Source organism: Bradysia coprophila, assembly GCF_014529535.1.
Source record: "Bradysia coprophila strain Holo2 chromosome X unlocalized genomic scaffold, BU_Bcop_v1 contig_20, whole genome shotgun sequence".
NCBI lineage: Eukaryota > Metazoa > Arthropoda > Insecta > Diptera > Sciaridae > Bradysia > Bradysia coprophila.
This window is the reverse complement of record NW_023503307.1, coordinates 1,763,113-1,776,584: the sequence shown is the minus strand read 5'-3', so window position 1 is coordinate 1,776,584 and position 13,472 is coordinate 1,763,113. Positions and strand designations below refer to the sequence as shown.

Below are 13,472 nucleotides of genomic sequence, written 5' to 3'. Positions count from 1 at the left end.
GTAGGTCAATCAAAACGTGGTATTGATGAAGAATGGATAACAATTCCACTCATCCTAAAGGAACGGGCACTTGAAGATACATTATAAATGGTGAAAATTTTTTTGAATCGGACACACCATTTTTGTTTCCTGACGTTTATGGTGCTATCAATAGGTAATTTCAAGGTGATCATTTCGTAGAAGAAGTTTTTTTTTAAAACGACCTCTCCAACTCGGGGCGACTCTAAGAAAATTTGAATATTTCAAAATCATGACTTTTTCAGAAAATTTTTCCCCGAAATGACACGACCCGGCCGGTTTTGATCTAATGGTAGTTTGTAGAGAATAGATTAAGATTGGCTCACCTAGTATGTGTATAATACGTAGATGGAAGCACGGGGTTTCAGTGGGTTTCGAACATTTAGTTTTTTCATGTTGCAGATATTGCAGTGTCAAATTCTGTCCAAGATGTGACATATTTGCAAGGTATTGGCCTTTTTCACAAAGTATAATCAGCGTAACCTTCGTAAAAACAATCTTGAATCTGACAAGAGCGCGTGTGCCAACGTGTAAAAAACAAATGTTCGAAACCCACTATTATTATATCTGAATTGTTTCACAAATTATTTAAAAGAACAATTCGATTTAAATATTCATTTCAATTAATTGTTGTATTGTCGTATTGCTCGTTTGGTTTCTAAGCTGTTGGATTGCTTTGAAACGACCAATGTTTTAAAAAAATTCGACGTAAAGATGTAACGCGATTTTAACGTTCATTTTAATATTACCGCGGAAAATCAATTTCTTGCCAATAGAACCATGAGAGTTCATCCAAGAAAAAGAGGTTCTTATAATGCGTAGGAAATGGAATTCTATTATTTAATTTTATCACGCGTATTTAATTTTGAACTCTGGCCTTTGATGAGACCATTATATTTTCACAAGTTTCTGATCGGATTCGGAGTTGCCATTGCCAATCAACAAGCCCAAATCCGACATCTAAAAAAAGTGATGATTGAATTCCGACTTGACAAATGGATGCGTTGCGGCTAAAAAATCGGATCTATTTTTGATTAAAACCTTCAATCTCTTGGAGCCTAAAAAAATATAATTACTGCAACAACATCCGACCTTAACAACTCTAACTTACTCGAAAATTTCAGAACAAGAATACATATTTGGATTCGGTCTCACCAGTCATTATATTGGCTTAAAAGTACTCAGATTTTCTAGCTCAATAGGTTTGTTCCAAATAACTGTAAACGCGAATTTTGACAACCCGAACCACGACGATTTCATCCATAGACGACATAACCTTGGCTTTTCGCTGAAATTTTAAGGCCCCGTATATATAGTGACAGCTCATTTTTCATGAGCAATTGTTTAGGTTCTGTTGTCTATGGATGAAATTTGACAATTCGTATGGCCTTGGAACAGATGTATAGCTACAATTGCATAAAAAAATGTACAAATCTACCGAGAATCCTATGATCATGTGTTCTAGATGAACTGTACATTATATTTTTAAAGGAACATGTGGCGAAAATTTCATAAATTATCAATAATAATTATTTTTTAAAGTTTGAAAACTCGACTTCTTTTGGGAGCCTGAAATTTAATGTTTAATCATCAGAAAATATTTGCCTGAATGTTGCTAAACTCAACTCAATTTAAGTTTGCAATTGGTTAGCATTCTACAATTTTAATTGTTCCACAGCGTTCCACATGTTGTCAACAAAAGAAGCGTAAAGAGTGTCGTTTCACTCACAAACGTGTGGAATTGAAGAAGCGTAAAGGCAAACGCTACTTCTATGTGGTGGAACACGCGTGGAACAAATAAAACGAAAGAAACAAACGAAACCCACCAAAATTGCATTCTTATGATGAGATCAGTTTACTGCGTCTGAACTACATCCTTTTTCTGCTATGTTTAAAAGGAAATGACAAACAAAAGAACTCTTCAAAGTAAACTGTTCGTAACTCAACAACTAGTTAGCTCAGTGCGAAAGTCACTGACTCAAGATCGAGAAGTCCCCAGTTCAATTCACGCCAGTGACAATGTTTTTTTTTTTTTTTCATTCGCGTTTGAGAAACCCAGCACTTTGTTTTATATAAAGTAATCGATCTCACATCTGTAAAGTGGGCAAAGGACGAAATATAGTAACATTATTTCTAGAAAAATTTAAAAAAAAGCGAAATTTCCAATATACGTTTTATTCGGACATTGTACTGTTAACTCAACCATTGGTCTCATCGTCGAAATGTACGTTTTATCCGTACAACTTTTTTTTTGCGTGAAGTTCAGGTCTATAGACATAAAGATCTTTGAGTACTTCTGGTCACTGAATGACTACTGAAAGTGTTAGGAAATATCAGAATGAATCACCTTGCATGTAAACTTCATTAAATGAGTCCATAACAACCATATTTGACATAATTTGTAACTTTACTTCGGTTAAAATTGGAAATAAAAAACTGCCTCAAAAATCTTTCGAGTAGGTCGACCTACCCACATATTTGACATCGTAAAGAATACAAGCCAGATTGCGAATAGGGCAAGTTTGGTATTTTTGGAAAGGTGCGGTCTCAGGCTATGCGATATAGTAGCAAATGAAGCTATACCCAGCAGTGGATGAGCTAGACATGACCAGAAAGCTTCCCGATGGTGAGAAAATCAGTCAAAGTTGTCCACATTCACAAAGTAAAAATGTTAAATTTCTTGTTAGTGCATATAATTGTTCGGTAGACTAGAAACAATCAATATATAGCAATTAATTTAATTTTTAGTCGAACTTTCCATACATTTCCATTAAAAAATCTCAGGAATGTGGGCACCCATACGAAAGTTTTTTACGATTTGTTGAAAAAATTGAAAAACCCCCTCCCAATTTTTTGATATGTTAAATGGCATGTGCTAGCCTTCATTTTAAGCCAATAAAATGAAAAATCGGTTGAGGTGCTCATTGACAAAACCATAAAATTGGACTTTGATGCCTCACCCTGACTCACAGCTACACACTTTCGACCCGACGATACTTTTATTAGAATCGTCTGTCAATTCTCTACAAACTACCATTAGATCAAAACCGGCCGGGTCGTGTCATTTCGGGGGAAAATTTTCTGAAAAAGTCATGATTTTGAAATATTCAAATTTTCTTAGAGTCGCCCCGAGTTGGAGAGGTCGTTTTAAAAAAAAAAACGTCTTCTACGAAATGATCACCTTGAAATTCCCTATTGATAGCACCATAAACGTCAGGAAACAAAAATGGTGTGTCCGATTCAAAAAAAATTTCACCATTGAAAATTTTGTCGTAGAGTGACCTTGCTGCAAACAAAATGTCGTAACAGATACTTGTTGTGAGGTTGGTATGACAAGTGTGGTATCGTTGTAAAGCTTAGACTGCAGGCTGATCAGGCATTATTGTTTTGTCGCAGACAGGGCCAACCTGCGTATTACAGATGAGTCGGAGTTTTACCGAGGATGGTGAAAATACCGTCTTTCAAATATTGTACAATTCAGACAAATTTTGTAAAATTCATTCTCGGCGTTTAATAGAACATGGAATCCTCTACCAATATCGCCATTCAAAGAGTTTCAAACTCTCTTCATCTTGGACATATCACGATTTAAAAATGTCGAAATTTCGACTTTACCTGGCTGTGGCTATGTGGTCACGTTGCCGAGGGAAGCCATTTTAACACGAATTAGCTTGGAATTAGTAGCTCTATCCGTTGCGATAACAATCTGTATTCAAATTGACTCGTCAGTCCTGCACGGCCATGAGTGACGGTTCTCCGAAACGGCTGGATGGATTCGCGAACTGAATGTGGTTTCCTATAGTACTCGAGTCCCTCAATAGGAACATGAAGAAAAATCATAGGTGGTATCGCGACTCTATGTATTTAAGTTTAACAAATGTTTAACCTTTTTTTCAGTTGAAAAAAAAACCATTTCTAGTTCATTTCAATGAATTTTATTCTTTATTATCCAATCAAAGATTGTAAGACTTTGTTGTCCACGAAGTGTCTCGGGGGTTCAGAAATAACTGTGGCGCCGAATTAAAAAAAATATTAAAAACTTGAAATCTTGCAATAACAAAATCATTTCACCTTCAACCAGCTTATCACCATTCCATGTAAAACGATAGACATTTTGCCAACCGTTCTCGTTCTGTATTGTTATAGATAACCCGTTCACGGGGGATTGATCTACCGGTTCTTTCACTTGAGATGCTACGAGAAAGGGAACCCGTTATTATTCTCAGCGTCATGCCACACGATTTTGTTTATTCAATTTAATATTTACGCAGTTGAATTGATGGCTTCCAATTGTCGTCATCATCTATTGTCGATTTGATTGAATATTCCTTTTGATCGATTGTAGTAAATGACAAAAATTGAAATGAGACGTGGTCCTCGTTTCCAGTTGTCTGTGTTCCCTCTTCATCCAAAAAAGAGAACCTCATAGCAAAATCAAGCTTCAACTTTTAGATTTATATCCACTTACCCAAGTAAGGATCAGCACCTGGTGCAAAATGGATGTGAGTCTTATTCCAACCATAGCTTATGTATAGGCTTTGCGAATGCGTCATCACTTTCTCGACAGCTACGAAATATATAAATTGTTTTAATCGAAGATATTAACCTTAAGTATGATGCCTGTCTTCCTACTCAGTATAGTTATCTTGCATTGTTCAAAAATGTTTTAAAAAAATTTGGCTTACCAATGCTAAGGTTTGTGCCTTCCGCAAAGATGTGGTAATTGTTTCCGCTGGGTGTGTATAAGGTCAAAAACGGTAAGTTGGCTACTAAATAATCAGCTGTTACTTCTTCTACTGGTATCGCTGGTAGCTCATTTAGTGGGGTCCAGTCAATTTCATCCACTTTTAATTTGTAAACCAGAAAAAAAAATCGTTTTTACATCCTCCTCCTTAACAAATGCATGTACGAACCTCGATCGAATAGTTTCTTTCCGTTGTCTGAGAATATGTACTTTACATACTTGTTGTAGAGACGGTTCGGCTCCACGAGTGTTATGTGTACATCGGAAGAATCGCTAGAATCTGGCACTGAAAAATGTTTTTTTTGTCTCAATTTTGAGTTGATCCCAGTAATAGTAAAAAAGAGACTACCTAACACTGGTACTTCATGGTCGCTCTCGTTTTTATGGTCGATTCGATACAAGATTCGGTTCGGTGCAACAAATGAGTGCAGTCTTTGACGTCCAAAGTAATTCTCACCGAAGCTTTTGGCCACTAAAAATTGGTAAATTCAAAATGAAAGTTGTTCGTCTAATCTGGAAAACTAAATGGCCTCAATACAATGGGATTCGTCAAATGTAGAATGTGTCCTGTTTGTATTGAGACTATGTATGTAATCACACCGCGCGTATGTGATAAAACATATTACCTAGGTATGCATTGCCAACCTTCTCGTCAATATGAATCTCGTATGTTCGTCCATTATGCATTGTGAAGGTAATGTAAGCTGTATCTTTCACCATAACACTCACTGGGACTGAAAAATTCTTCCGTTAATTTTCCGAAAGAAAACCACTTTCCATTTTGATTTCCTCACCGATATTCAGTTGTGTTGTGATGTGGTATTCCGTACCACTGGGTGTGTTGAATTTAACAAATGTTCGAATCGAATTCTCGCCGATGAAACTGTTTGGTTCCAGTTCAGCTAATGATATCGAACGATTCGGTTGCACCGGAATAGGTGAAATCGCTTTCAGGGTGGTAATGAAATCTTAGTATGTTGGTTATTCGACTAATTAACTGTTTAGTACACTAACTGTGGTCTACAACAACTGCTCCATTGTCGGAAAAATCGTAAGTATGCTCCCATTTTTCGTAGGGACCAAAAGTTTTGATTTGAAAATGATCCACAACGTTTGGCGATTTTTCTGCAGATAATTTTACCATTTTTCTGCAAATTTACCTTTTACTAAAATTATCGTTTTTACCTGCAATATCGATTTCATTACCAACGTTGTATGTAATCTGGTAATTTTTTTTATTTGGTCCAACGAATGAATGCAGACGTGACCGTATTAACGAATACTTATACTCGTAAACGAATTTGGTATTTTCTAAAATTTCGCTAAAATATTACCGGTATGCAAATGAGGATTATGTATCGAACATACCCAATCTCGGATTCTGATTGTTGTTGCCGTCGTAATCAAAATAAATGTCGAAAATTCGAAAATCTATCGAAATGAAACTAATGAACGGCGAATCTTTCCTTGCATTCAGTGGTATTTCTGTCTGCGTTACCAATACTCCTGATTGTGGAGGCGGCCCTGGTGGTGGATTCAGTCCGAAGGTGAACGCAGGATCTTTCTCCAGATCTAACAAAAAACAACTTATTCTCGACATACCAGCTCACAAATATAATTTTAATTACAAATGATCCCATCGATGCCATCAATATAGAACGACTTTCCACTGGGCGAATTAAATTTGAGATAAAAATTTTCATTCCACCATTCTTTGCCCACTGCAATTTCAGTGCCGTATAGAGCTGATGATATTATTGTAGCACCGAAACATAGAACTATCAGAATTATTATAACTTTCATTTTATTGTCCTGAACCGGTCGGTCGCTAAATGCTAACTACAAATAAAAGAAATAAGACTCGTGACTACAACTTCAGAAAACGATTCTTGTGCGATCAGTATTAAAAACAAACTTGTTTGATAATAAATTAAAACAGGACGTTATGAAGTGCATGTGACCATGTCTATCATTAGATGAAACTGTCCTATCGGAATTAATAAAAAAATGTTTTAAAGATAAAATACGACGGTGTGCTTCCTGCCATACCTAACTCGATGATTTAGCCTTTGTTGTGAAAATCACAAAGAAATCATGACATTATTAGCCCCAACAATTCGACTTTCTAATTAGACTTGTGCCATTATAAGCACATGCCGTGGAAGTTTTTTTTTGTTTTTTGTTTGAATAGTGTTGTGGAAATTCCGATAGTCAATTTCATTAAGCTCTAATTTTATTTTTTTTTCTGTGAAATTGCATACACCGACCTGGTCATCAAGATGAACCAATAGTGACATAAAATCGAAAAAACCGTTTCCTTTCTTCGTTGGCACTGAATCTTTTTTCACGAATAAGAGAAACATTAATAACATCAAGGTAAATTATTATTAAACATTCGAAAACTGGTTATTAAAATCAATATTTTCAAATGTTGTTGACAACAGGACTGAAGTCTAAAAAATAGTTATTAGCATCAATGCTTATGACTAATAAGAGCTGCTTCAGAGTAAGACTTTTCTCGATACCGTTGAATTCATTGAGGCTGCTGAAACGTTATCGATAATTTAGTTAGTAGGAACAGACATATCACACATCTTTTTATAACGTATACCCTTTACAGAAGTGCTGGTGTGGAAAATTTTATTCTTACTCACCTCTGCAAATATTATCGATTAGTAATCAAAAAAAAACGTGGGCTCCCTCTTTTTGATTCACTATTTCTAGCTCTTTTTATTTATAAGTCTTTCTTACGACGCTTTGATTGACCATTTTCACAGTAAGAATCGAATGAAGATAGTTGGAAAAATTACTTGATGCTATCTGCCTGTAGTCTGATCCTTTCTAGGTGGTGTAAGGCGAATGGTAAATGCAAAAAGATGTATTTTTAGCCCCGTACGAAGTACGAAGGGGCTTATAGGATTACGATGCCGTGTGTAATTGATGGAATTCGAAGCAGACGGTAAGGGCAAAGTGTTTGCCTATGTTCATAGATGACGAATCCGCAATAAAAATTTGGGCCGTCTGTCCGTCTGTCCGTCTGTCCGTCTGTCCGTCTGTCCGTCACGTCGATATCTTGAGTAAATCAAATCCGATTTCAAAAATTTTTTTTTTCCCTGAAAGATAGTCAAAATAGTGAGGCTAAGTTCGAAGATGGGCATATTCGGGTCGGCCCTTCGTGAGTTAGGGCCACCTAAGTGATTTAAGGTCTTTTGGTGATATTTATGGCAAAATAAACGATGGAAATGTAAATGACACGGCAAATGATAGGTATTGTCAATACCAATCCAGGACAAAAAAGTTTTTTAAAATCGGGTGAGTGGACCGTGAGTTAGGGCCTTAGAAGTGAAAAGCTACTAGGGCCCTATGTGTATTTTACATAGAACTCAAGTAAATTTAATCCGTTTTTCGTAATTTTTGTTTCATTTGGAAGGTAATCGAACGCCGAATAGAAAGTTGTTGAAAAAAAATTAAATTTGGGTCCTTGGACTAAGGCCACTACTAGGGCCCTATGTGTATTTTACATTGAACTCGAGTAAATTTCATTCGTTTTTCGTAATTTTTGTGTCATTTGGAAGGTAATCAAAGGCCGAATAGAATGTTGTTGAAAAAAAAAATAAATTTGGGTCCTCGGACTAAGGCCGCTACTAGGGCCCTATGCGTATTTTACATACAACTCGAGTAAATTTCATCCGTTTTTCGTAATTTTTGTTTCATTTGAAAGATAATCGAACACCGAATAGAATGTTGTTGAAAAAAAAATTAAATTTGGGTCCTCGGACTAAGGCCGCTACTAGGGCCCTATGCGTATTTTACATACAACTCGAGTAAATTTCATCCGTTTTTCGTAATTTTTGTTTCATTTGAAAGATAATCGAACACCGAATAGAATGTTTTTGAAAAAAAAATTAAATTTGGGTCCTTGGACTAAGGCCGTTACTAGGGCCCTATGTGTATTTTACATATAACTCGAGCAAATTTCATCCGTTTTTCGTAATTTGTGTTTCATTTGGAAGGTAATCAAAGGCCGAATAGAATGTTGTTGAAAAAAAATTAAATTTGGGTCCTCGGACTAAGGCCGCTACTAGGGCCCTATGTGTATTTTGAATATAACTCGAGCAAATTTCATCCGTTTTTCGTATTTTTTGTTTCATTTGGAAGGTAATCAAAGGCCGAATAGAATGTAGTTAAAAAAAATTAAATTTGGATCCTCGGACTGAGGCCGATACTAGGCCCTATCTGTATTTATACTAAATAAATTTTAGGGCTATTTGAAATTTTTGTTTTATTTGAAAGGAACGTCGTACGGGGCTTCGTAATTGCGCTATGCGCAATTTCTAAGATGTACACATTTCATAATAATTTGACTTCAACTACGTTTACGGGTGCAATAGGTCTACGGTCAAAGTAGGGTGACAGACGCAATAGATATACGGGTTTGTACGGGGCTCAGTCGCAGCAGACGCTCCGACTGTTCTGATGGCTCGTTTTAGAGTTCGTAAACCGATTCCTTTTCTTTATGCGGTGGATGGGTGACGCTGATTCGAGTCATTGAAGTGTTGGATCTTATCAGTTGTTATGAATAGAATTTGTAAAGAGTTTACTGATGTTCGTACGCTGAAGAGCGTGTATTTTTCGCACGTGAGATCTAATTCGGAGCACATGTCTGTTGCTTGCACGGAAAATACCGAGGTACAGGACGATTTACGAGTGACGCGCAAATATTACATCTTGTTCGTCCAAAAAGTGTTAAAAAAAACGAAAGTGTCAATAAGTCTGAAACACTACATGGAAAATGTTTCTTTTGTTGATCTCTGACACAAGTTTTGTGCGGGCATACCGCGATCCCATATTATTCAGCCCATACAGAACTGTCTGGGATCGACGGAGATTTGTTTCTCGCGTGGTGGCTTAGACTTTTTGACACTTTTGTTTTCTTATACAATTTTGGACCACCTATCGTAAAATTTTGCGTCTCACTAGAGTAAAGTACTAACAAGTGAACCAATATGCTTCATTCATTCGTAAATTTTACGAGTTATATGTGAAATACTCCCATCGGTATTTACCGATTTTTCCGTGTGGAATTCTCACGAGTTCGCGTATTAGAGCATGATTGAGATCGAAAAGAAATTTTTGATGTATCACTGAGATAATCGTTCCGTAGAGATGATACATTAGAGTGATTTACAGTCTTAGTATTTTTTAATGTTTGTTCAAATTTCTTGTAGTTAGGGAGCTTCTTGAAGAGCTTGAAGAGAGAAGAACCTGGTCTTGTTCGCCTCTGGCACATGCCGAAAAGCTCATTCGCTAAATTATTTTAGATTATTCGGAAAAAAAGCCCTTTTTGTATTACATCTACTTTCATATATGTACTTAGATGCTAGCAGTGTAAAGAAGATGCTTAAATATACTGCAAAGGTGAGTACGTACATACTAGTTATTTTTCGTCACTGAGATATGAAATCCTTAGATATTTTGTACTTACTTTTTGATTACGCGCCAAAAATGAAGTTTGAAAATTTCAAGAACTTGCTGCATAGTTCACCTGTGTCACACAATAGTCAATAAAAATGATAAAAACCTCACCAACCGAACCAACCTCACCACACCAAAATTTGTTATTGTTGTTCCTGGTATCACAATTTTATTGTTTTAATGACATCTCGCCAAAATTACACGTGTTACCAATTAAAAGCAGGTCATAGAAGAAAATGCGTGACCCAAACTTATTATACAACACGAAGGCCGTGTTGAAATACTTGATAAACAATGGAAACGCTGTTCAAACGGTCAATACAATTGCGTTGGACTTTTACAATTACACCCAGGTTCACATTCCATTCTTTGAGCTTGGGTACAGCTTCTTGTTGACATTTCTAAAAAGCATTCCTGACGTCCTACATGTTCGTGGCGTAGATTCATAAAATTAATTCAGATGATATAAGAGTGTCACATTCCAGGTCGATCCGATATCGTTTGAAGTTCGTCCACCTGGTACTTTTTATCGGTCCGTATTGCCAAATCCATCACAATTTGTGCACCGACCGATGACATTACCACTTATATTGCCGTGGATTCAATCGCATAGTCAAGACATTCATGAATCCACTTCTACAATATCCCAATTGGGTCCCCGTACTTATGGGGATGGACAATGTAGCTCATCGGATTCAATTGCGACTGACAATGAGGTAGAATCTCATGAACTATACAAGCAAAATCAAGGTGTAGCGCCTGCGATCGTCCCGAATGATGATCCGAAAAATGACTGTGGCGACGTCGCCATAAACGACATCAAAAATGTTGACGTTCGGTTCGACTGTACACCGTCAGATGATGATTTTACTGATGTGGACAAGAATATCATCAAAAATGTTGACAAAGGAGTTGATCGGTTCAACAGTGCACTGTCAGATGACGATTTTACTGATGTGGACAAGAATATCATCAAAAACATTGACAACGGAGTTGTTCGATTCGAGTGCACACCGTCAGAGGATGATGCCATTGGCGGGTTACATAAATCACAATCAACCAGCTCCGTAGATATGATCAGCGTGAAATTCGATGACAATGCTCCGCCTCCCTATTCAGCAGAAAAACTGTTCGACTATGACTACGACTACAACTTATCTTCACCGGAAGAAAAGGTTCCCATACCTTCAGAGGACGATGAGGAAGATGAAGCAATTCCCTTTATGTTTGTAAGTTAATTGGCCATCATTCGTTTATGCATAAAATTTAAACTAATTCGTACGACTAGGATGACAAAATCAACTTGTTGTCCAGCTGCTTCTTCAATGGTAACTACGGCACTACTTTCAAAACAACAGATATTGACGATATACTCAAAGTCGGAAACGTCTACGAACTCTATGTGTCCGAAGTGAATAGTCCGTACAAGTTTTGGTTCCAGCTTAATGAGGAGATACCGAATCCTGTCGAAGAACTACAAGAGCGTCTTAAGTATGTCTTAAGAAAGTTTTGTGTGCCTCGCCAATGTGTGGGTCTGATAGTCTTTACTCGGCTTTAACGTTGGTTCCGTTATTTCAAATCGAATTGTTCATTTTTCCTGCTCTACACTTCCTTTAACTCGAATATTTATCTCTGTTACTCCAGCGAGTGCTACGCCATGACCGACTGCATTCCGGAATTGATAAAGCAAGAGCATATGCAGAACGGTTATGCTTGCGCCGCTTTGTACGCTAAGTTTTGGCACCGAGGTGAAATTATTGGACAAGTCGAAGATGGAAAGGTGAGCGTTTTTTTCGTGGACTATGGTACCGTCGACCAGGTAGCAATCGGAGGTATTCGATATTTGCTGAACAGTTTTTGCGTTCAGCCAAAACTATGTCACCGTGGAACGCTGGATTATATTAAACCAAGAAACTTAAGTCAACGCTGGACCGTTGATGCGACATCATTTTTGATCAGTTTGGTGGAAAATAAGAAACTGACAGCCGGAATAACAGATATCGACCGCAAGGTAAAATTTTGTTCTGTTGAAACCACCTACGATAATTCGTCTTCTCCAGAATAACTCAGTCCGCATGTACATAATTGACACCGAGGCAAACATTAACGTCAACTGCTCGTTAGTGTACGAAATGTTTGCATATCCTGAAGATCCACGGGTAAGCGGTAACAATTTATTTTACAATTTTTTGAATTTTGATCGATTTATTTCAGGATCGCTACCAGCAACACATTGCTGACGTTGTACCGTCGTAAGTTGAACATATGGAGGTTTTCGTCGACCCGACTGCATTGACTGATTATGTCCAAATTAAATTACAGATTCGAGGCCTTAGAAACAGGTCAGCATGCATCGTTCTCAAAAGTCGTCAATCTTTTGCAGCACAATTACGATTACGAGGAACTTCTGCACAAATCGGTCGTCGAGGAATTTGATTGCCACATTCCCTCGCATGTTTCGAAGGAAGAGGCAAACAAGCGGATGAAGCAATTTATGACCAAAAAGGAAGAAGGAAGAAAGATTGCGAAGGCACGTGACGCCAAACTGTTTTTGGAGATGTTCAACAATATTATAAGTAATCCATTTTTGAATGGAACTCTCAGAGACAAAATTGTCGTTAACACAACGAATCCTTTCTCGGATTGAATATGTAATATAAGATGGTATGTTGATTAGATTAGTAAGTTTGACGAGTGTACCTATTTCGTATAAATATAACTTTCTTACCATCCTACCATCCTGCGATTGTGAACTTCCGTCTTATTGTTATGAAAGCCTAGCAGTAGTGTTCGACTGTATTCTATATTTTGCCACACAGATCAAAGCCTGAGTCCATTCTATTGCCTATGGTGGTGAGATGTTTATTGAAACCGAAATGTCCAGTGATTTCTCCAATAAATATTTTCAATCTAGTTCTAGTTAAATTCTTTGCCTAACTACAACTGGGAATGTTGTTCCAGTGATTCAGCATTCTTTCATAAATTTAATTTTTTGCTTTTTTGGTTCTGTACCAATAGAAGTGCTCATTGCTCCAATTATAGCTAAAGAGTCTGTATTTTCTTATTCTTCGATATCTGAGTAGCTTGCTACCCACATTAGATCTACTCTGTTTAGTTTAGTACTAAGTTTTTTTTAGCTATTCCTATGCTGAGGTGCGTTGCGTGGTGAATATGATTTCGTCAGATTTGTACTTGTACTGTTCTACGTTACGGTGAACGCATTCTAATATTGCTC

General features: G+C 37.1%; 2 protein-coding genes across 4 annotated transcripts; one reads left to right on the top strand and one right to left on the bottom strand.

The window, feature by feature from the left end:
• Positions 1 to 3,941: 3,941 nt before the first annotated feature.
• On the bottom strand, positions 3,942 to 6,628 carry LOC119068841. Of its 2 annotated transcripts, none has more exons than XM_037172648.1 (13): positions 6,391 to 6,628; positions 6,131 to 6,334; positions 5,948 to 6,073; positions 5,777 to 5,887; positions 5,557 to 5,709; positions 5,389 to 5,496; positions 5,112 to 5,234; positions 4,932 to 5,048; positions 4,704 to 4,862; positions 4,487 to 4,585; positions 4,286 to 4,420; positions 4,090 to 4,212; positions 3,942 to 4,025 (listed from the first exon to the last, which is right to left on the bottom strand). In XM_037172648.1, exons 1-13 carry the CDS (start codon positions 6,563 to 6,565, stop codon positions 3,964 to 3,966), a joined length of 1,695 nt encoding a protein of 564 aa, XP_037028543.1. In that variant the 5' UTR covers positions 6,566 to 6,628; the 3' UTR covers positions 3,942 to 3,963. The 2 variants fall into 2 exon arrangements, with proteins under 2 accessions (XP_037028543.1, XP_037028542.1); XM_037172647.1 differs by having other exon boundaries at positions 4,286 to 4,431; positions 4,492 to 4,585; positions 6,391 to 6,627.
• Positions 6,629 to 10,342: 3,714 nt separating this feature from the next.
• On the top strand, positions 10,343 to 12,968 carry LOC119068840. Of its 2 annotated transcripts, none has more exons than XM_037172646.1 (7): positions 10,343 to 10,665; positions 10,723 to 11,466; positions 11,526 to 11,728; positions 11,882 to 12,248; positions 12,298 to 12,396; positions 12,464 to 12,489; positions 12,560 to 12,968. In XM_037172646.1, exons 1-7 carry the CDS (start codon positions 10,474 to 10,476, stop codon positions 12,882 to 12,884), a joined length of 1,956 nt encoding a protein of 651 aa, XP_037028541.1. In that variant the 5' UTR covers positions 10,343 to 10,473; the 3' UTR covers positions 12,885 to 12,968. The 2 variants fall into 2 exon arrangements, with proteins under 2 accessions (XP_037028541.1, XP_037028540.1); XM_037172645.1 differs by having other exon boundaries at positions 10,419 to 10,665; positions 12,452 to 12,489.
• Positions 12,969 to 13,472: the final 504 nt, after the last annotated feature.

What these genes read in the sequence shown, in the direction of transcription:
- LOC119068840 (XM_037172645.1), top strand. Translation starts at nt 10,474, where the DNA reads ATGCGTGACCCAAACTTATTATACAACACGAAGGCCGTGTTGAAATAC. An exon ending in TAACAGATATCGACCGCAAG is followed by an intron (nt 12,249 to 12,297) that starts GTAAAATTTTGT and finishes CGTCTTCTCCAG; the next exon opens with AATAACTCAGTCCGCATGTA. An exon ending in ATTGCTGACGTTGTACCGTC is followed by an intron (nt 12,490 to 12,559) that starts GTAAGTTGAACA and finishes ATTAAATTACAG; the next exon opens with ATTCGAGGCCTTAGAAACAG.
- LOC119068841 (XM_037172647.1), bottom strand. Translation starts at nt 6,565, where the DNA reads ATGAAAGTTATAATAATTCTGATAGTTCTATGTTTCGGTGCTACAATA. An exon ending in GCACCAGGTGCTGATCCTTA is followed by an intron (nt 4,432 to 4,491) that starts CTTGGGTAAGTG and finishes GAGGTTCTCTTT; the next exon opens with TTTGGATGAAGAGGGAACAC. An exon ending in TGGTGATAAGCTGGTTGAAG is followed by an intron (nt 4,026 to 4,089) that starts GTGAAATGATTT and finishes TCGGCGCCACAG; the next exon opens with TTATTTCTGAACCCCCGAGA.